This window comes from Somniosus microcephalus, chromosome 21, assembly GCF_052327205.1.
Source record: "Somniosus microcephalus isolate GS21.2 chromosome 21, FLI_Smic_1.0, whole genome shotgun sequence".
NCBI lineage: Eukaryota > Metazoa > Chordata > Chondrichthyes > Squaliformes > Somniosidae > Somniosus > Somniosus microcephalus.
This window is the reverse complement of record NC_141007.1, coordinates 65025474-65047625: the sequence shown is the minus strand read 5'-3', so window position 1 is coordinate 65047625 and position 22152 is coordinate 65025474. Positions and strand designations below refer to the sequence as shown.

Below are 22152 nucleotides of genomic sequence, written 5' to 3'. Positions count from 1 at the left end.
CAGGAAATGGAAAGCAAGTTTGGGGGCTGGGAAAAGAGGGAAGGGATGAAAGAACAAAAGGGGCGGTCAGTGATAGGATAGAAAGGAGAGATTAAGAGATATTCAAGGCAAGAGGAGGTGGTAATTGGACAGGTTAAGGAACAAAGGATGGCTTATCCCTTCCCTCTTTTCCCAGCCCGCAAACTTGCTCTCCATTTCCTGCTTTTTTTCCAGTTCTGACGAAAGGTCATCGACCTGAAACGTTAACTCTGTTTCTCTCTCCACCGATGCTGCCTGGCCTGCCGAGTTTTTCCAGCGTTTCCTGTTGTTATTTCGGATTTCCAGCATCCGCAGTATTTTGCTATCTTAGATGGAAGTCCTCATTTACCTTAAATTATACAGATCTTAAAATTAATGGTTTATATTGAAGTGGCAGTGCTAAAAGGAATGGTATATGCTGAGCATTTGCAGTTATTATTAAACATTCAGATCACCACCAATATATTGCCATCAATACATCGACTCTGAATCCACAAACTGTACATGGTAGAAAAGTTAAGTTTTAAAATCCATGGCCTTCAATATTTATGTCGATAGTACAACACTTTTTATACAAACAGTGAAATGACCGTTACAGTGCCAATTTCTCAGTTAAATAAATATGGTGGTTAATAGAAAACATTTATTTTTCCTTCTGTTGCCAATATTCTGCACGACAGTTAATGGCAGCACTACTCTCCAGTGTTAGCTAGCTGCAAAGTTAATCATTTCCAACAGCATAAATGAATCCCGTCACACTAACCCGCACTGGAGTACCAACCAATGACTACATCTGGGGCTGGAAGATTTTCTTTTTGTTATTGGTGCAGAGTCACTAATTATTGATGCTTGTGGCCATTGAACTGTGCTGTAAATTCCCAGTGTGGCCACTTCAATAAACAAGACTGAGCAACTAATAAGCAAAAGCGATTAAAAATTAATGCACGCATATTCATAATTAAAAAAAGGCCAACATTAGATCTACTGCCGCAGCATCTCTTTTGGGAGGGATGGGTATTCTCAGATTCCGTTCATCATCTAGTGGCCCTGCTGGAAGGTGCTCGTGTGTGGGCAGCAGATGAGGAGGACGATAGGATCAGGCTTCTCCATGGTCGGTTTGCCTGCTGGTAATCACTGCCTAGACGCACACATCACAGGCGAGCAAGGTACAAGGAAACAGCCAGCACCTCCGCCAGAGTCAAAATGTATCGGCAGTGATGTAAAAGGGCTTTCTGCAGAGTTTGAAATAGTGCAGTCAGTACAATAAGCACTCTGCAGTTTGCAAGCTAGAGGAGATTCGGTGCTGCTTTGCCAAACCCTATAGCATTTGCGATTGCTCTTCAGGCTCCTGAAGTATTAAGTGGTGCTGGGTACAGATCTGCACGGCCACTGTCAGCCCCTCATTAAAACGGCCAGTTTTCATGGGAGCAGAAATGGGCAGCACTTCCAACGGTGACAGCCATCACAGCCCAGCTTGAACCCATCCTCACCTACACACGCGTGCACTTTCCAGCTAATCAGCAATCAGGAGTGTAAACACGGCTCACTTTTTCCCCGTCCTAGCTTATCCAGTTCCCCCTCTGAAGGTGCAGGTGTGGAAGTAGGACGAGGACAGGATTGGCCTTGATTTGTGACATCTCTCAAGTTTAACAACCTGCCCAGAATTGCACGAGGAATCATTGCTTGGGGCAAAGTATTGGCGACTTGTCTGTGCCCAAGGAACCACACCCAACATTGGTCAACACCTTGAGAATAGGAGAGAACATTTTGGGAGGGTGGGGCAGGGGAGTGGGGGCAGTGGGGAGAGAGGGTTGATTTCACGAGTTAGACCTGCAGATTTTCAAAGAGTTTTCTTGATGGTTTGCTGTCTTTCTTGCAGACGAGGTGTTTTGAAGCTAAAGGTTGACTAGTTTCTTGTCTACTGACAACACTGTTTTCCTTATCACCCTCCACACCCAGCAGGTTATCATTCGTGAAGTAGCAGAGCCTACAGGTCGCTCGGTACATGTCCATTCCACCAATCACTTCGACCTGTTGGGAAAGAGCAAACTCAAATCACACAAGCTAGGAGAAAGGGTTCCGAGGAACTGAATATATTAAGTAGAATCTTGTAGCAGAAATCATTAGTTATGTTAAAAGGCTTCATGCTACAGTCATTCTGATAGGAACAGGAGTTGATCATTCAGCTCCTTAAGCCTGTTCCGTCATTCCATTAGACCATGGCTGATCTGTAGCACAACTCCATTTATCCACCTATGATCCAGATCCCTTGATGCCCTTACCCAACAAAAATCTATCCCCAAGTCCTGGAAATTTCAAGTGATTCAGCATCCACAGGCTCTTGGGGAAAGGAGAGTTCCAGATACTTTGAACCATTATGTAAACCCTGATGCGCTATCAATTACTCAAAAGACTGAGGTTAAGCGAGTAACTAACAGGCTTTTATTAACAAGAGAATGAAGGTGTGCCTCGAGTGGTCGACCAGTCCAGAATACAGAGGGACTGTGGAGCAGTCACCTTTATACCTGGACTCATGGGAGGAGTCAGCCGAGGCATGTACAGACATGTACACAGTGGAATACAAACACACACACAGGCAGGTGTAACAGTGGTTTACCACAACCCCCCCCGCCGTCACCTTCCATTCTTTATCTTCGTGCTGTAACCTCTGACCACCAAACACCCACAGCAAATGTTCTCCTCTTCTTCACCCTTTGCCCAGCAGACTCAGACCAGAGTCTAACTAGACTCTGTGCTCCCAGGACTCAATCACTGCTCCATATTCAGCCAGTAGGAGGCTCATGGGACCAATGATCTTTCCAAATTGGCTTCTCCATGGGAAAAATCCCACTCACCCATCACTCTTGTCCTCGTTGATCTACACTGGTGATACGCTTATCAATTAATCCATAAAAAGCGATGAATTAGGATAGTAATGAAACGGTTTTTTATTAACTAAACAGAGCATGCCTCTCGTGGACGACTGGTTCCAAGAAGGAAGTGGGTTGCCGAGCAGCCACCTTTATACCAGGTCATGTAGGCGGAGCCAGCTGAGGCATGCATTGGTACAGAGTGAGTAGCAAGAGGTAACAATGTGCAATAACGATAACAGTAGTGAACAACAATGAAAACGATAACAGTGGTTTACCACATTCACCCCTTGTTTAAAATTGAGTCCGGCTGGGTGAAGTGTACTAAAAGTTCGTGTAGGTAAGTCTATCAGGAGGCCTTGTATGCCGTCCTGATCGTCGTAGCAGCGGCGGCGGTGGTGCAGTATCCAACGTCGAATCTGGTGTCTGAGTGGTCAACGAAGGGTCCTGGGGCTCCGGCATGCCGTCTACAGGGGTTGGGTTGGGAGTAGTGGTGGAGAATAACGGTGGTGATTCAGGGGCGCCCGAGGGTGCGAGGTCTCGTATGGAGACCGTGTCCTCCCGCCCGTCTGGGTATGCCACATAGGCATACTGGGGGGTTGGCGTGTAGGAGGTTCACCCTCTCGACCAGGGGGTCCGTTTTATGGGTCCTCACGTGCCTCCGCAGTAGGACGGGCCCAGGAGAAGTCAACCATGTCGGTAGCGAGGTTCCCGATGTGGACTTCCTGGGGAAAACGAACATTTGCTCATGAGGGGTGGCATTAGTGGCAGTACAAAGCAGTGACCGGATGGAGTGGAGTGCCGCAGGGAGGACCTCCTGCCAGCGAGAGGTCGGAAGGCCCTTAAATTTTAAGGCTAAGAGGACGGCCTTCCAAACCGTCGCGTTCTCTCTTTCCACCTGGCCGTTCCCCCGGGGGTTGTAGCTGGTGGTCCTGCTCGTAGCAATACCTCTCGCGAGCAGGTACTGACGAAGTTCGTCGCTCATGAAAGATGAGCCCCGGTCGCTATGTATATAGCTAGAGAACCCGAACAAGGCGAAGAGGTCATTCAGACATTTGATGACCGTGGTACTGGTCATGCCCGGGCAAGGGATGGCAAAAGGGAAACGGGAGTACTCATCAACTATGTTGAGGAAGTACACGTTGCGGTCAGAGGAAGGGAGAGGCCCCTTAAAGTCGATGCTCAAGCGCTCGAAGGGGCGAGTGGCCTTGATCAGGCGTGCTCTGTCTGGCCTATAAAAATGCGGTTTGCATTCGGCACAGATTTGGCAGTTCCTGGTCATAGTCCTGACCTCCTCGATGGAGTAGGGCAGGTTGCGGGCCTTAATGAAGTGGCAGAATCTGGTGACCCCGGGGTGGCAGAGGTCATTGTGGAGGGTCCGCAGTCTATCAACTTGCGCGTTGGCGCATGTACCTCGTGATAGAGCATCTGGGGGCTCATTGAGTTTCCCGGGCCGGTACAAGATATCGTAATTGTAGGTGGAGAGTTCAATTCTCCACCTCAAGATCTTGTTGTTCTTGATTTTGCCCCTCTGCTTATTATTGAACATAAAAGCAACTGAACGCTGGTCAGTGAGAAGGGTAAATCGTTTTCCGGCCAGGTAATGCCTCCAGTGTCGCACCGCTTCCACAATAGCCCGGGCCTCCTTTTCGACAGAGGAGTGTCGAATCTCGGGGCCCTGGAGGGTCCTTGAGAAAAAGGCCACGGGTCTCCCCGCCTGGTTAAGGGTTGCAGCTAGGGCGAAGTCGGATGCATCGCTCGCCACTTGGAAAGGGATGGACTCATCCACTGCGTGCATTGTGGCCTTCGCAATATCACTCTTAATAAGAGTGAAGGCTGCACACGCCTCTGATGTCAGGGGGAAGGAGGTGGACTTGATGAGGGGGTCTGGCTTTGTCCGCATAGTTGGGCACCCACTGAGCATAGCAAGAGAAAAACCCCAGGCATCTCTTCAGTGCTTTTTGGCAGTGGGGGAGGGGGAGCTCCATAAGGGGGCGCATTCTGTCGGGGTCGGGGCAGATGACTCCGTTCTCCACTACGCAGCCGAGAATGGCAAGGCGCGTGGTGCGAAACATACATTTCTCCTTATTGTATGTTAGATTCAGCCGCTGGGCCGTACGGAGGAATTTCTCTAGATTAATGTCATGGTCCTGCTGGTCGTGGCCGCAGATGGTGACGTTATCCAGATAGGGAAAGGTGGCTTGCAGCGCGTTCTGGTCAACCATCCGGTCCATCTCCCTTTGGAAGACCGAAACCCTGTTGGTGACGCCGAAGGGAACCCTAAGGAAGTGGTAGAGGCGGCCGTTTGCCTCGAAGGCAGTATACTGGCGGTCCTCAGGGCGGATAGGGAGTTGGTGGTATGCTGACTTAAGGTCAATGGTGGAGAATACCCTGTATTGCGCAATCAGATTGACCATATCAGATATGCGGGGAAGGGGGTACGCGTCCAGCTGAGTGTACCGGTTTATGGTTTGGCTGTAGTCAATGACCAGGCGGTGTTTATTGCCGGTCTTAACGACTACAACCTGGGCTCGCCAGGGGCTGGTGCTCCCTTCGATAATGCCCTCCTTCAGGAGCCGCTCCACCTCAGAGCTAATAAGAGCTCTGTCCCCGGCGCTGTACCGCCTGCTCTTGGTAGCGATGGGTTTACAGTCGCGGGTGAGGTTAGCAAACAAGGGAGGGGGGGAGACTGAGTGTGGAAAGACTGCAAATGGTGCGCGGCGGGCGATTTAAAAGCTGTTGGTTGCCGACTGTGAGTGGGGGGAGGGGTCCACCGTATGCCAATGTGACACTTTTAAGGTGGCACTGAAAATCCAACCCTAGCAGAACGGCAGCGCAAAGACGGGGCAGGACAAGAAGTTAAAAAATGTTATATTCTGTGCCCCTAACCGAAAGGGTCACCACACAGTAGCCGCCGACGTCCGTTGAATGGGACTTGGACACCATAGAAATCCGATGGCGCGTTGGCAGGACCGTGAGGGAGTGGCTACACACCGTGTCGGGGTGAATAAAACTCTCCGTGCTCCCGCTGTCAAACAGGCAAGTAGTGGCGCGGCCGCTTACCGTAATGTCCATCATGGACCTGGAGAGATAATGAGGGAGAGCTTGATCCAGTGTAATGGAGGCCAGTGTATGGCTGAGTGAGCCGATGTGGTCGTCAGACGAGACGGTGGTCGAGTCCGGAGACAAAATGGCAGTTGAGTGCGGCGGACAAAATGGCGGCGGCCATGATTCCGATCCCCACGCGGCCGGAGGTGCACAAAATGGCGGATAAGATGGCTGCCCCCACGGTTCACACGCGGCGCTGCTGGCGTTCGCGGGTTTCCCTCTGCAGGCGTTGGCGTAATGGCCTTTCTTCCCGCAGCCAGAGCAGGTAGCGGTCTTCGCCGGGCAGCGCGCCCTAGGGTGTTTTAACTGGCCACAGAAATAGCATTTTTGGGCCTGGTTACGGGACATCGCTGCAGTAGTTGGTACCGGGGGCGGCGGTCCCATGTCCCAAGGTCGCGATGACCATGGCGCGGCACCGTTACGTGAGTATGCTTCGAGGTTTCGGTGGGCCGCATCTAATGAGAGCGCGAGGGCTACGGCCGTCTTCAGGTCGAGCTCCCTGCTTTCGAGCAATCTCTGCCGGGAGTAGTCGGACTGGAGGCCCTTAACAAAGGCATCACAGATAAGTCCCTCCGCGTGCACCGCAGCCGATACCGCCTTACAGTCGCAGTCCCTGCAGAGTGTCTGTAACACCCGTAAAAATGCCTCTACCGATTCCCCCGGTTGCTGCCTGCGGGATCCCAGGAGGTGTCTGGCGTAAATCGTATTCACTGGGCGCATGTATTGCCCTTTTAGCAGGTCGAGAGCCGCCGTGTACGTAGTAGCGTCCCGGATGAGTGTATATACTTGAGGGCTCACCTGGTCGGTCAGAACTTTTAATTTGTTCTCCTCCGATATCACGGCGGAGGCTTCTAGGAAGGATTCAAAGCAGCTCAGCCAGTGTTCGAAATTGGTAGATGAACCCGCCGCTTGAGGGTCGAGGTCCAGGCATGCTGGTCTGAGGGCTCGCAGCAACGCCTGCTGTTGTTGCTGTTCAGGTGCCGACATTTTAATTTTAGTTAATAAAATTGATACGCTTATCAATTAATCCATAAAAAGCGATGAATTAGGATAGTAATGAAAAGGTTTTTATTAACTAAAGAACAGAGCATGCCTCTCGTGGACGACTGGTTCCAAGAAGGAAGTGGGTTGCCGAGCAGTCATCTTTATACCAGGTCATGTAGGTGGAGCCATGGGTGGAGCCAGCTGAGGCATGCATTGGTACACAGTGAGTAGTAAGAGGTAACAATGTGCAATGACGATAACAGTAGTGAACAACAGTGAACAACAATGAAAACGATAAGAGTGGTTCACCACAACTGGTTCCTGGTCCCAATGCCTCAAATTTAAAATGTGTGTCATTCATGGCCTTGCTCCATCCTAGCTTTGTAACCTCTTCTAGCCCTACCACCACCTTCCCTACCCGCCCAAAACTGTTCCTCCGATTCTGACCGCTTGTTCAACCCCTCCTTAGGCAGCCATGCCTTCAGCTGTCCAGCCCAAACACTCTGGAATTCTCTCCATAAACCCCTCCATCTCTCACTTCAATCTGCTCCTCTAAGACCCCCTCGCCCCTTAAAATCCAGCTCTTTGACCAAGCTTTAGATTACCCCCAATAACTTCTTTCTTTGGCTCGGAGTCCAGTTTTTTTTTTTAAATTACGCCTCTGAAGCACCTCGATCCATTTTTTCTGTATTAATGATTCTATACAAGTGCAAGTTGTTGGCACATATGCTTAAAAGGAACCAACTGTTCACCCACAGAATTAGCTAACCACCATTCTATCCACACAGGTTTCACGCATAGTTAAAGTTACCAGCAGCTAGACTCACCCAAAACAGTTAGGGTCTTTGTGGCCTGACTAGTTTTCTCTCTATTATGGTCAATGGGCCGGTCACATTCATACTTAACAGAGGTGCAGAATGACTGAACTAATTTTCAAATAAATCTCTTGCAGCTCTCCTAATGGTTCAGTCAGTCTGACGACCTGGAACGGAGCTGTACAGATCAGGTAGACCACACGTCTGTGCCGGGTCAACGGATCTCAGCTGAAGTGGGCGTCCAGGCATTACAATTGGCCCGAGCTAGGAGAGCGGAAACTCTACTAGTGGCCCCACTCCTGATCACGATTGGCACACATGTGCACGTTGAGTGGTGCCACAGTCATACTTAGCAGTGATACCTCCACATGATTTAAAACACTCACCGCCCAGTCTCACAGATGAAGAGTGGCCAATTGGAGAGATGCTAGATGGCGGCCAACATCTGTGGAACCGAGTCTTCAGGGAGGGAAAGAGCAAAGAAGTGGCCTAAACAAAGGGGGCAAGACAGAAACACAAACCTCTTTTTCAGTCCCCAGTCTCTTGGTATAGGCAGCCTCCCTGTAGCACTCCATGCACACAGCACTCAGTTTCACTACATTCTCCGCCAGGGGAACCAGATTCAGAATGTTGCCAAAAGCCTAGAGAAACAAAGAGAATTGTTCAGAATCCGATACTGAAAATAATTGACACCTTCACATATTGCCGCAGCGGCACATCACTCTGGCCCAGTGCCATTTTAAAGTGACAAACTTTCTCTCCCTGCCCCGCAGCAAGTGTCCTCTATTTCCTTCTCCCCCACTGCAATCAGGAATGATAATTCTCCAGCACTTTATTCCAGGATTTTCATTTCACCACTACTTATCCTGAATTTGATTTCAATAAGATGCTTGCCCCCCACATTGCCACTTTTGGGTTGAGAAGGTGGGGTGGTGATGTTTACTGTGCCTGGAGTGATAAAACCACCAAACTTCCCCCCCCCCCGCCCACACTACTCCCTGCGGGAAGGCGCCCTAACCTCTGCTCGAAAGTCCAGGGAAGGTCAGGAACTCTGGAAATTCTTGGTCAGAATATTTTCTTTTAAATTCGTTCCTGGGATGTGGGCGTCACTGGCAACAGCAGCATTTATTGCCCATCCCTAGTTGCCCTCGAGAAGGTGGTGGTGAGCCGCCTTCTTGAACCACTGCAGTCCGTGTGTTGAAGGTACTCCCACAGTGCTGTTAGGGAGGGAGTTCCAGGATTTTGACCCAGCGACGATGAAGGAACGGCGATATATTTCCAAGTCAAGATGGTGAGAGACTTGGAGGTGGTGGTGTTCCCATACGCCTGCTGCCCTTGTCCTTCTAGGTGGAAGAGGTCGCGGGTTTGAGAGGTGCTGCCGAAGAAGCCTTGGCGAGTTGCTGCAGTGCATCTTGTAGATGGTACACACTGCAGCCACGGTACGCCGGTGGTGGAGGGAGTGAAAGTTTAAGGTGGTGGATGGGGTGCCAATTCAAGCGGGCTGCTTTGTCCTGGATGGTGTCAAGCTTCTTGAGTGTTGTTGGAGCTGCACTCATCCAGGCAAGTGGAGAGTATTCCATCACACTCCTGACTTGTGCCTTACAGATGGTGGAGAGGCTTTGGGGAGTCAGGAGGTGAGACACTCGCTGCAGAATACCTAGCCTCTGACCTGCTCTTGTTGCTGCAGTATTTATATGGCTGGTCTAGTTAAGTTTCTGGTCAATGGTGACCCCCAGGATGTTGATGGTGGGGGATTCGGCAATGGTAATGTCGTTGAATGTTAAAGGGCGGTAGTAAGACACTTGCTTGTTGAAGATATTCATTGCCTGGCACTATCAGCCCAAGCCTGAATGTCGTCCAGGTCTTGCTGCATGTGGGCATGGACTGCTTCATTATCTGAGGAATTGTGAACGGCACTGAACACTGTGCAGTCAGTGAACATCCCTACTTCTGACCTTATGTTGGAGGGAAGGTCATTGATGAAGCAGCTGAAGATGGTTGGGCCGAGGACACTGCCCTGAGGAACTCCTGCAGTGATGTCCTGGGGCTGTGATGATTGACCTCCAACCAGCACAACCATCTTCCTTTGTGCTAGGTATGACTCCAGCCAGTGGAGCGTTTTCCCCCCAGATTCCCATTGACTTCAGTTTTACTCGGGCTGCTTGATGCCACACTCGGTCAAATGCTGCCTTGATGTCAAGGGCAGTCACTCTCACCTCACCTCTGGAATTCAGCTCCTTTGTCCATGTTTGGACCAAGGCTGTAATGAGGTCTGGAGCAGACCTGGGCAGAACCCAAACTGGGCATCAGTGAGCAAGTTATTGGTGAGTAAGTGCTGCTTGATAGCACTGTCGATGACACCTTCCATCACTTTGCTGATGATTGAGAGTAGACTGATGGGGCGGTAATTGGCCAGATTGGATTTGTCCTGCTTTGTGGACAGAACCTACCTGGGCAGTTTTCCACATTGTTGGATAGATGCCAGTGTTGTAGCTGTACTGGAACAGCTTGGCTAGAGGCACGGCTAGTTCTGGAGTATAAGTCTTCAGCACGACAGCCAGGATATTGTCGGGGCCCATAGCCTTTGTTGTATCCAGTGCGCTCAGCCAGTTCTTGATATCACATGGAGTGAATCAAATTGGCTGGATACTGGCTTCTGTGATGGTGGGGACCTCCAGAGGAGGCCGATATGGATCATCCACTCAGCACTTCTGGCTGAAGATGGTTGCAAATGCTTCAGCCTTGTCTTTTGCACTCACGTGCTGGACTCCACCATCATTGAGGATAGGGATATTCATGGAGCCTCCTCCTCCCGTTAGTTGTTTAATGGTCCACCACCATTCACGACGATGTGGCAGGACTGCAGAGCTTTGATCTGATCCATTGATTGTGGGATCGCTTAGCCCTGTCTATAGTATGCTGCTTCCGCTTTTTAGCATGCATGTGGTCCTGTGTTGCAGCTTCCCCAGGTTGGCACCGCATTTTTAGGTACGCCTGGCATGCTCTTCTACACGCCTTATTGAACCAGGGTTGGGCCCCTGGCTTGATGGTAATGGTAGAGTGAAAGATATGCCAGGCCATGAGGTTACAGATTATGGTGGAATACAATTCTGCTGCTGATGGTCCACCGTGCCTCATGGATGCCCAGTTTTGAGCTGCTAGATCTGTTCTGAATCTATCCCACTTAGCACGGTGGGTGTGGTGGTCACTACTACCAATGCTGTCATGGACAGATGCATCTGAGACAGGTAGATTGGCAGCTATGTCCTTCGGGACTCAGCCAGCTCAGTCAGTACTGGTGCTACCGAGCCACTCTTGGTGATGGACATTGAAGTCTTCCACCCAGAGTACATTCTGTGCCCTTGCTACTCTCAGTGCTTCTTTCAAGTGGTGTTCAACATGGAGGAGTACTGATTCATCAGCTGAGGGAGGGCGGTAGGTGGTAATCAGCAGGTTTTCTTGCCTATGCTTGACCTGAAGCCATCGAGACGTCATAGGGTCCAGAATCAATGTTGAGGACTCCCAGGGCCACTCCTTCCCGACTGTATACCACTGTGCCACCACCCCTGGTGGGTCTGTCCTGCCGGTGGGACAGGACATACCCAGGGATGGTGATGGAGGAGTTTGGGACATTGGTGAAAGGTATGATTCTGTGAGCATGACTATGTTGGGCTGTTGCTTGATTAGTCTGTGGGACAGCTCTCCCAATGTTGGCACAAGTCCCCAGATGTTGGTGAGGAGGACTTTGCAGGGTCAAATGGGCTGGGTGTGCCGTTGCCGTGTCCGTAGCCGATGCAGAGGTCGACGCTGGGTGGTCTGTCCGGTTTTATTCCTATTGTTTTTTGTAGCGTTTTTTTTTTTTTACAACTGAGTGGCTTGTTAGGCCATTTCAGAGGGCAGTTAAGAATCAACCCCATTGCTGTGGGTCTGGAGGCACACATAGGCCAGACCGGGTAAGGACGGCAGATTTCCTTCCCTAAAAAAGGACATTAGTGAACCAGATGGGATTTTACGAAAATCCGATAGTTTCATGGTCACCATTACAGATACTAGCTTTTTATTCCATTATATTTCATAAAAAGAGTTGCTTCCCTGTCCAAGGCAAAATAAATTGAATGCAATTTTGTTGCTGTAAAAGAGGTGGCTATAATATTAGCTGGGCGCCACTAAATCTGTACAAGATGAACTCATTTTGCAGTTCGTGTATGTTTTCTCATGGGCTCTACTTACCTTCCTTTGGAAAGTTCCATCCAACGCTGCCACAATCACAGTTTTTCCTTTGTTGGCCATTTCCTCAGCGAATTCAACACAGTCTGGAAACTAGAGAAATAGAGGATCTTCAACACCGTGTTCCTGAACACTGTCTTTGCTCAGATTAATAAAGAATTAGTTTAGGTAATCAACAACAGCACCGTTAACATAGGAAAACATCCCAAGGTACTTTGCAGAGGGGTAATCAAACCCATTATCAGCCATAGGACCTTCATACAGGAGTGGTGAATGGATTTCACGAAGTTAGCTCAGTGGGTAAATGTACTGCCTGGTGTGGTACAGAACCATCGAGAATGCCAAGATCCCAGGTTTGATCCTTGCTCTGCGCAAGTTACTTGGTCCCAGCTATGGAAAGTGCTACAATTAGCTTCAGTGTCCCTAAATTGGTGGGAGGGAGGCGGGGAAATAGAGGAGGGAAGAGAAATCAGGCCAAAAGCACAGCTGGATACAGTGTGTTTGCAGATATCAGGTGAGAGTAGGATCAGATTTTACACTGATGTCTCACACAGTTGAATAGCCTAACATCCATTGCTAGAGTCACACTTAGGGAAGATACTGGGCGGGGTGTTGAACCATATACCAGCACGTGAGAGCACCTTTGTAAGCCCCACAGTTCCTTTAAAAGGTTTTCCCACTCTTAATAGTGAAAAAAAGGGATTCATCCAGGGATTACCATTTAGCGCAAAGACTTTGAACAGTAAAAACGAGCATGATTGGCCACACTTACAAACTGCCCTTCATCAATTCCGATAACTGCACATTTCAACGCTTCTTCATAAACTTCACTCAGGGTTGTCGCAGGAACTGCTTGCATTGTAAACCTGCGAGGGATGAGAGAGAAAAACGTCAGCAGGGTTTACAAATGGAAGTTCTGGACTAATGGGCCATTACATCAACAATCCTAATCCAGGACTGTGCAAACTCAATGTGCCAAATATAGGATGACAAATTACAAAGATGCAACATCAGCATAGCAATTATTTAAGAATTCAGACCCACTTCAGTTTAGATTTATAGCAGTGAGAAAAAAAAATCCAATGTGTGGCACAGACTTTGCTACAATTGCCTTGAATTATTAGTGTTTCTCACCCAAGGGGACAGACTGCTGGAACCTGTGACATTGGGAGCCTGCGCGATACGGGCGGTCCCGGATGCTGTGTGTGTCCAGGATGTTTGTGTGCGCGCTCAAGTGTCTCTGACGGCTTGCACTCGAGCTCAAGGTTTGTGAACTTGAGGAGGAGCAGCTGGTCACTCGGTCACATTTGGGAGGCTGAAGGGTTCCAGGTGGTGGGTGACCATCGTTTGAGGTAGAAGACTTTTAGAATGCAACTAGGGTGGTTTCCCAGATCAGTACGTTTCTAGTCCAACAAGGAAAGAAGCGCTGCTTGATGACACTAAACTTGGAGGTATAGTGAACAGTGAGGAGGAGAGTGATAGACTTCAAGAAGACTTGGACAGGCTGGTGAAATTGGCAGACACGAGGCAGATGAAATTTAGCGTAGAAAAGTGCGAGGTGATACATTTTGGTAGGAAGAATGAGGAGAGGCAATATAAACTAAAGGGTACAATCCTAAAGGGGGTGCATGAAGAGAGAAACCTGGGGGTATATGTGCACAAATCGTTGGTGGTGGCAGGGCAGGTTGAGAAAGCGATTAAAAAAGCATACGGGATCCTGGGCTTCATAAATAGAGGCATAGAGTCCAAAAGCAAGGAAGTTATGATGAACCTTTATAAAACACTGGTTTGTGTCCAATTCTGGGCACCGCACTTTAGGAAGGATGGGAAGGCCTCAGAGAGGGTGCAGAAAAGAAATACGAGAATGATTCCAGGGACGAGGGACTTCAGTTATGTGGATAGACTGGAGAAGCTGGGGTCGAGGAGAGATTTGATAGCGGTGTTCAAAATCATGATGGGTGTAGAGAGAAACTGCTCCCATTGGCGGAAGGGTCAAGGACCAGAGGACACAGATTTAAGGTGATTGGCAAAAGAACCAAAAGGAGATATGAGGAAAAACTTTTTAAAAAATTTTTTTTTATATAAACGCAGCGAGCGGTTAGGATGGAATGCATGGCCTGAAAGGGTGGTGGAGGCAGACTTAATCGTGGCTTTCAAAAGGCAATTGGATAAGTACTGGAAGGAAAACATTTGCAGGGCTACGGGGAAAGGGCAGGGGAGTGGAACCAGCCCAAGTGCTTTGCAGAGAGCCAGCACGGGTTCGAGAGGCCGAATGGCCTCCTGTGCTGTAACCGTTCTATGATTCTATTTAATTCTGGGAAATAAAGTGAGGGAAATGACTGATGTGACAGTAGAAGAATAATTGGGGAATAGTGACCATAACATAGTTATGTTGGATGTGAAAAAGAAAATGATAATGAAGAGTTAACGGTCAGGGTGCTGGGCTGGAAAAGGCAAATTTCAGGAGACTTGGCTCAAATTAACTGGGCAGAAGAGTTACCAAACAGGTCGACAAGATCAACAGTGAGAAATCTTCACTCATGGGATGGAGAGTACACAAAATAAATATATTCCTGTAAAGGTAAAGAGGGGACACCAAAGGATAGTTTTGTGGATTAAAAAAAGAGATTAAAACGAAGCTGAAGCTTAGAAGGCAGGCATAGGCTAACACTACAATAGAAAACCATGAGGAATATAGAAAGTGCAATGGGAAGTTAAAAAGGGATATTGGAAGGGCTGAAAGAGAACATGAAAAAAGACCAGATTATATAAAAAGGAAATAGCAAAAGCTCCTATAAGCATAAAAAAGTAAAAGATTAGTTAAAGAGAAAACACTGCTTAGGGATGAGAGGGAAGTCTAATTGTGAGCGATGAAGATAGGCCAGAGATATTAAGGATTTTGCATCAGTTAAATGAAATGAAAAAGACGACGACGGACATAGATTAGGGAGCACAGGGAACATTTGCCCGAGTGGCCATTCTTCACGAGTGTGTATCAGCTGGCTATTTATCACAGCCAATCCTGAGACCACCTTCAGTCGATTGATCAAGCATTTCATTACCAGTGATCAGAAACAGGAACCATAGCTGAACTTCCCCCTCCCCAAGAACGCAGGTAATTACAGAGGTCTCACCGTCACTCTGGCTGACACCAGATAACAGCACAAACCAGGTATCGCATCTGGCCCCAATGTTCCCGCCATGCTGCACGGACACGCAGTCATCTGCGAGGTCCCGCACAGGCCGCTCACCAGCCTTTCCACGGCAGATACCGCGCATGCTCAAAGACTTGAGTGGGCCACGCATTTGGTGGTGGTGGGGGGGGGGGGCAGTGTGGCTTACGGGGGACACTGTCTGGACCCCTCCTGGGCTGTACCATATAATATGGAAAATTTACCCACTGAACCATCAGGGATTCTGTATCCAATATTTCAGGAATATTAATTCACTTGTACAAGATTCCACGAACTTCAATTTTGTTCTCCCCCAACTTGTAAGAATATTAACTTGATTAAATCAGAGTTGAGACTGTATCTTTTGCTTTGATTAGTTTTTTTTTTGGCTACCAATAAAAATATGTTTTTCCAAAGAGTGAATGGTGCTTTCTTAGCTAATAAAGTCAATATTTCACTTCTATATCGATCATCTTATTTCAGTCTGTTCCATTAGTTAGTGAAACTACTGACTCACTAATGTTGCGACAGGATTCAATCAAATAGCCTGGGATATTTTTTTAAACCGGTTATTGGATTTGATTATCCAGTTCACAGAGATTAGTTTCATAGGTCAGGTACTCAAATAAAGCAAGCATCATAAACTACCGTACCTTGCAGTTATATAGCGGACTTAAAAGTAGAAAAATATCCCAAGGCACTTCAGAGAGGCTTAAATCAGACAAAAGTAGATGCCAAGCCAGAGAGAGAGATATTAGATGGGGTAACCAAAAGCTTGGTCAAAGAAGTGGGTTTTAAGGAGGGTCTTAAAAAGGATAGGGAAGTGGTGAGGCAGAGGGATTTAGGAAGGGAATTCCAGAGTGCGGGGCCAAGACAGCTGAAGGCACGGCCGAGGCCAGGGTTAGAGAAAGAGAGCGTTCCGACAGGGTTGTAGAGCTGGAGGACGTTAGAGATAGGGAGGGGGTGAGGCCATGAAGGGACTTGGAACACAATGAAAATTTTAAATTGGGGACATTAGAGACGGGGAGCCAATGAGGGTCAGCGAGGACAGGGGTAACGGGTGGGTGCAACTTGATGCAGGATAGGATATGGGCAGCAGTTTTGGATGAGCTGAAGTTTAGAGCGTGGACGAAGGGCGGCCTGCCGGCCAATAGTTCAATATGGAGATTGCAAAGGCATGGATAGGGTCTCAGTGGCAGATGATCGGAGGCATGGCTGGAGGCGGATAGTGTTAGAGATGGAAGGAGGTGGCTTTTGTGATGGACTGGACAGCTTGGGGTTAATTAGTGCAACGAGGTTGTGAATAATCTGTTTCAACCAGAGACAGTGACTGGCGAGGGGGATGGAATCAATAGCAAGGATATGGAGTTTGTGGCAGGGGTCAAAGACAATGGCTTTGGTCTCGCCAATGTTAAACTGGAGGAAATTGCGGAACCTTAATTGCAGGACTTTGGATGATATCGCCAAGGGGCAGCGTGTAGAGGAGAAGGGGGTCAAGGATAGATCCTTGGGTGGACTTCAGAGAGAACGTTGTGGGGTGGGAAGAGAAGCCATTTCTGGAGATACTCTGGCTATAATTAAATAGGTTTGAGTGAAAGCAAGTGAGGACAGCTCCAATGAGCTGGACAACAGAGGAGAGAGCTTGGAGGAGGATGGTGTGGTTGATTGTGTCAAATGCCACAGAGATCAAGGAGTGAAAAAAGGGACGTGTTAGAAATTAGTCAAATGGGCTGAAGAACGGAGGGTTAGAAACGAACAATAAAATGAGCTTTGCAACAGTGAGAAATGTATAACGTTACGCTTCAGGATTTTTGACTACTTGACCACAGAAGGATTTCAGTGTAATTTATATTAAAATAAGCTAAGCAATAAAATCCACAAAGCTGGGGAATGAGGATTAGAATTCAGACCCGGCATCTAACCAGAACAGCACATCCCACTGAAACTTGAGACACTGGAAGTCTTTTAAATATCCCTGAACGTTCACGCTCATTTTGTTAGGATGGGCTATTCCTTGGAGGGCATCTGCTGGCAGCCCTGATTTGGAGGAAGGTAGCTGGTTTAAGTGGCAGCTCAGCTGGCTAATCCCCAGACATGGAGGTCAGAGGTCAAGCCCATGGCTTCCTGTCCAGTCAGATAGGACACAGAACCACACCAATGTTCCCATTAATTGCTTTTTTCCTGTACGCAGTCCCTTTAAATTTGCTGCACAGTATCTTCTCCAGTGTCAACAGCTGGTGAGCGGCCTGTGCGGGACCTCCTGATCGATGCGCGGCCCCGTGCCCACAGCTTAGTGGGAACGTTGAACCAAACCATCTGGGTTTGTGGGGACTATCTGGTACAAGGGCAGATATGGAGCGAGACCTCTTCGCTTGAGGAAGTGCCGATCAGGTTCAGAGGAACTATTGGTCAGAAAAGGTATAGCAAGCCCACTACCAGGAACAGCGTAGCTTGTTTTATTATTCTGTTTCAAGGGACATTATGAGACAAGCTGTAATTTACTGTAGACCGTTACCTTGTTCGTGGTTAGATAGTAGGAGTATGAGCACAGGTAGAATACAGATAGTAGTACCAACTTAGCCAGTGTGCTGCAACTGCCAGTTATGAGACTGCACTCAATACTCACTTGTCATGTGTAGCCAGGTCCTCATTGCTGTACCGAGTGTCCTTTGCATACTTTACCACAAGACACCAGTATTGAGCAATCTGAAACCTTCTCACCCGGCGCATCAGCTCTGTGCTGTAGTAGAAAGAACAAATTAGAGCTTAGTCAGACGCACATGTAGCAAAGTTGCATCTCCTTCCCAATTGTTATGCAAATGCCTTGGAAACAGACAAGTAGTCCTTTGCTGCTTAGAGACCAGTGTATCTTCTCAATCCTCCTACCCCACCCTAGATTTTCACTGCCCATCGCCGAAGGCACTGACCTATGCTGGAGCACAGTTCCATGGATGCTGGCCATCTTGTGTTATCCCACCCAAGAGGTCATTCTTTATAGACAGTGTACAAGAGCTAGATAACCATGGTGGGAATCACAGCGGAGTCCAATCTTGTCCTCACCCAACAGTCACACACATATTTCCCAGCAGGGGTTATTGGATATCAATCAGGAATGGGAACTGTGGTTAATTCTCATCTTCCTGGCCCAGGAGTATTGAGGGCCGTTGTAAGGCTCCTACTGCTGCACCCACTAAGGTTACCAACACAAACTGGGAATCAAACCGGAGAGTTTGACATGGCAACTGCAAACCAAGTCTGCTGCAATTATCAAAAACTCGAGGATCAATTTCCCCAGTCCTGTCGCAGGATGAGGTATGGCTGGCAAGCACATGGACCAGACCGTGCAGTATTTTGCAATGCCTGCTTATTTAAATATAAATGCGGTTTGGGGATTGCTGCCCCTTAAAAAAGGTAGCTGAACGGTGTCAAAGTGGTCGAGCAATTCTGCTCCAAACAAAAGAGGGAAAACGTGTGACGTGCAAGTGGCCAGGACAGAGGGGACTGGTCTCTTTACAGAGAGGGGTATGCATGATGCTGGAAAAGGTTGCCATCTTAGAATACAAGGGTGCTATCCTCCGACAAATACAGCAAGATCAGCGTGGGAGGAGATCACCAAACAGGTCAATGGCCCTGGTGACGAGGACGGCAACTCAAATCCTCAAGAAATAGTCTACTCTTCAGAGATTTGCCGAACTAAACGTGTTTCAACATTTAGCTGCATCTACCTAAAAGGTACGTACCGTTTGCCTACAACAAGCACCTTCACCTCAAACAACTGCCCCCTGACTGTGCGTGCATATATGTTTATCATACTATGACATGGCACCCAATATTGATGTCAGCTATGCCTTCAACTGTCTAGGCACCGCGCTCTACAATTCCCTCCCTAAACCCTTCTGCCTCCCCACCTCTCTCCTCCAAGGCCCTCCTTGAACCCCAGCTCTTTGACCAAGCTTTTGATCACCTCCTCTTCTTGAGCGCAAATTCTCTCTATACAATGGTCTTAACATCCTCAGTGCTTATAATCCACTTTTCTGCTTTAAGAAAGGAGAGGGGCTGTAAAACTACAGAAGCAAGTACTAAAGCATGGGTTCATAGCATTCTAAGTTCAGACCGAGATCTTTTGAACAAATCTGTTTGGGTCCCTACAGCAAATTAACAGCCGAGTTATTTGAAGTTTGTTTCCCCATATAACCAAGCAGAGAACAGTTCAGGTTTTATTGTTTTATGCACACACAGCCTTATATAGGGAAAACGGCTCGAAAATGTAATTAAATATAGTCGGTTACTGCAGATTAGTTGCCAGCCTTGGCTCAGTGGTAGCATTCTCGCTTCTGAGTCTGAAGGTTTTGCGTTCAAACCCCACTCTAGAGACTTGAGCACACGAACTGAGCGGACACGCTGCCCCGTTGGAGGTGCCGTCTTTCGGGTGAGACGTTAAACTGATGCCCAAAAGCACGGCACTATTCAAAGACGAGCAGGGGAGTTCTCAGGGCGACATTTATCTTTTAAATAACACCACCAGAAACAGATTACCTGGTTATTTATTTCCTTGCGGTGTATATATACACCCCTTTCCTCCAACAATAATCCTACATTACAGTTATAGATAAAACTTGCATTTATATAGCACCTTTCGCCACCTCCCAAAAATAGATAACATAGCAGGGCAAATGAAGCATTAAAAAAAAACTGGCAGTCTTGCCCGGGTTACGAGGCTGATTTGGAAACGCAATATTTGATTACATTATTTCTAAGCACTGACTTAAAAAGGGCGGATACACCAGGCGGAAGAGAAATGGCGGGAACTTCGCAGAGTCTGATTTCCAGCAAAAAAAAGGCGGGGGCGGGGGGAGAAAGTAATAATAAAAATGCAGTGAAGCTAAAAGTACATTATTGATAAAAGTGCCTGTAAAAGGTTTGCAGAGTGCTGGGCAGCCCGGGCTCGGGGACAAAGCCCATGGGGCGCGCCAGGCTAGTTAGCGCCAAGCAGCCGCAGGACTTCAGGGGCAGCTTCACATCACACAATCTCTTTAAAAAAGGGGCAATAAAACGTTTAAAATCAATCAGTTACCTTTTCCCCGAGAACATCGGTCCGAAGATGATCTGTAATTGCAAAAGAAAAGCTCTTTAGGTCAACTGGCTCAATGATAGGTGGCGCGTTTTGAGGGGGCAGGAAGTGGGATCAGGGACATTGAAATGAAGAAATATAACAAAAAGATACTAAGTTTAGCAACAGTCGGTATCTCGATCTTTGCCACACGCTCACTTTGATTGAAGAGCAATTTCAAACACTAGAGGCCGCCGCTGGGAGATCCGTCTTGTTTTTTTTAAATTGTTCTAAAGAATAAATTGTGTCTTTTTTCCTTACCTGAATTTGACCCCTCACTTTGCTGGGAGACAAGACCGAGATTTCTGGGGTGTGTAAAAAGTTCATTCTATCAGAAAATTAAATTAAAAAATATCTAAACAAATGCAAGAGAAACTTGAAGCCACAGGGTTAAAGATGGCAGGAACAAATAAGTCCCCCCCCCCCCCCCCCGAAGAGATACAAGTGAAATATTAAAAAGGAGACGAGGAGCTGAACCAAACGCTACACAACACAGCAGAAGAGGAACCAGAAGTGCATTCAAGTTTGCCACCGCGCCAAAATTGCGTCAGGAAATGTCACACGTGACTGTATCCACTGACATCTAACTCTTATAAAGTGAGTTACTGCAGATAAGTTGGTTGTCCCAGTGTTATCAACAACTGATAGAAAACGAAATCATAAAAATCAATGGAAACTTATCAAGTTTAATATTACTTGTGTCTACAACAACAACAACTTGTATTTATATAGCGCCTTTAATGTAGTAAAACGTCCCAAGGTGCTGCACAGGAGTATTATAAGACAAAAAATTTGACACCGATCCACATAAGGATAAATTAGGGCAGGTGACCAAAAGCTTGGTCGAAGTGTTAGGTTTTAAGGAGCGTCTTAAAGAAGGAAAGAGAGGTAGCGAGGCAGAGAGGTTTAGACAGGGAATTCCAGAGCTTAGGGCCTCGGCAGCTGAAGGCACGGCCACCAATGGTTGAGCGATTATAATCAGGGATGCTCAAGAGGGCAGAATTAGAGGAGCGCAGATATCTCAGGGGGGTTGTGGGGCTGAAGGAGATTACAGAGATAGGGGGGAGGCCATGGAGGGATTTGAAAACAAGGATGAGAATTTTGAAATCGAGGCACTGCTTAACCGGGAGCCAATGTAGGTCAGCGAGCACACGGGTGATGGGCGAACGGGACTTGGTGCAAGTCAGGACACGGGCAGCCGAGTTTTGGATAACCTCAGGTTTACGTAGAGTGGAATGTGGGAGGCCAGCCAGGAGGGTGTTGGAATAGTCAAGTCTAGAGGTAACAAAGGCATGAATGAGGGTTTCAGCAGCAGATGAGCTGAGGCAAGGGCGGAGACAGGCGATGTTACGGAGGTGGAAATAGGCGGTCTTAGTTATGCAGTGGGTGTTGTCAGCGTACATGTGGAAACTGACGCTGTGTTTTTGGATGATGTCGCCAAGAGGCAACATGTAGATGAGAAATAGGAGGGGGCCAAGGATAGATCCTTGGGGGACACCAGAGGTAATGATGTGGGAGCGGGAAGAGAAGCTATTGCAGGTGATTCTCTGGCTACGATTAGAGAGATAAGAATGGAACTAGGCGAGTGCAGTCCCACCCAGCTGGGCGACAGTGGACAGGCGTTGGAGAAGGATGGAGTGGTCAACCATGTCAAAGTCTACAGACAAGTCAAGAAGGACTAGTTTACCTTTGTCACAGTCACAAAGGATGTAATTTGTGATTTCGATGAGAGCCATTTCGGTACTGTGGCAAGGGCGGAAACCTGATTGGAGGGATTCAAACATGGAATTGCAGGAAAGATGGGTACAGATTTGGGAGGCGACAACACGTTCAAGGACGTGAGAGGA

General features: G+C 48.0%; 1 protein-coding gene across 1 annotated transcript; it reads right to left on the bottom strand.

Annotated features, from left to right (window-relative positions):
* Positions 1–534: 534 nt before the first annotated feature.
* tk1 (thymidine kinase 1, soluble) lies at positions 535–20837 on the bottom strand. Its single transcript, XM_085963782.1, has 7 exons — positions 20567–20837; positions 20270–20301; positions 17822–17935; positions 12795–12888; positions 12026–12115; positions 8317–8436; positions 535–2049 (listed from the first exon to the last, which is right to left on the bottom strand). Exons 1-7 carry the CDS (start codon positions 20630–20632, stop codon positions 1843–1845), a joined length of 723 nt encoding a protein of 240 aa, XP_085819908.1. The 5' UTR covers positions 20633–20837; the 3' UTR covers positions 535–1842.
* Positions 20838–22152: the final 1315 nt, after the last annotated feature.

What these genes read in the sequence shown, in the direction of transcription:
- tk1 (XM_085963782.1), bottom strand. Translation starts at nt 20,632, where the DNA reads ATGAACTTTTTACACACCCCAGAAATCTCGGTCTTGTCTCCCAGCAAA. An exon ending in GACCTGGCTACACATGACAA is followed by an intron (nt 12,889 to 17,821) that starts GTGAGTATTGAG and finishes CATCCCTCGCAG; the next exon opens with GTTTACAATGCAAGCAGTTC. An exon ending in GAATTGATGAAGGGCAGTTT is followed by an intron (nt 12,116 to 12,794) that starts GTAAGTGTGGCC and finishes CTATTTCTCTAG; the next exon opens with TTTCCAGACTGTGTTGAATT.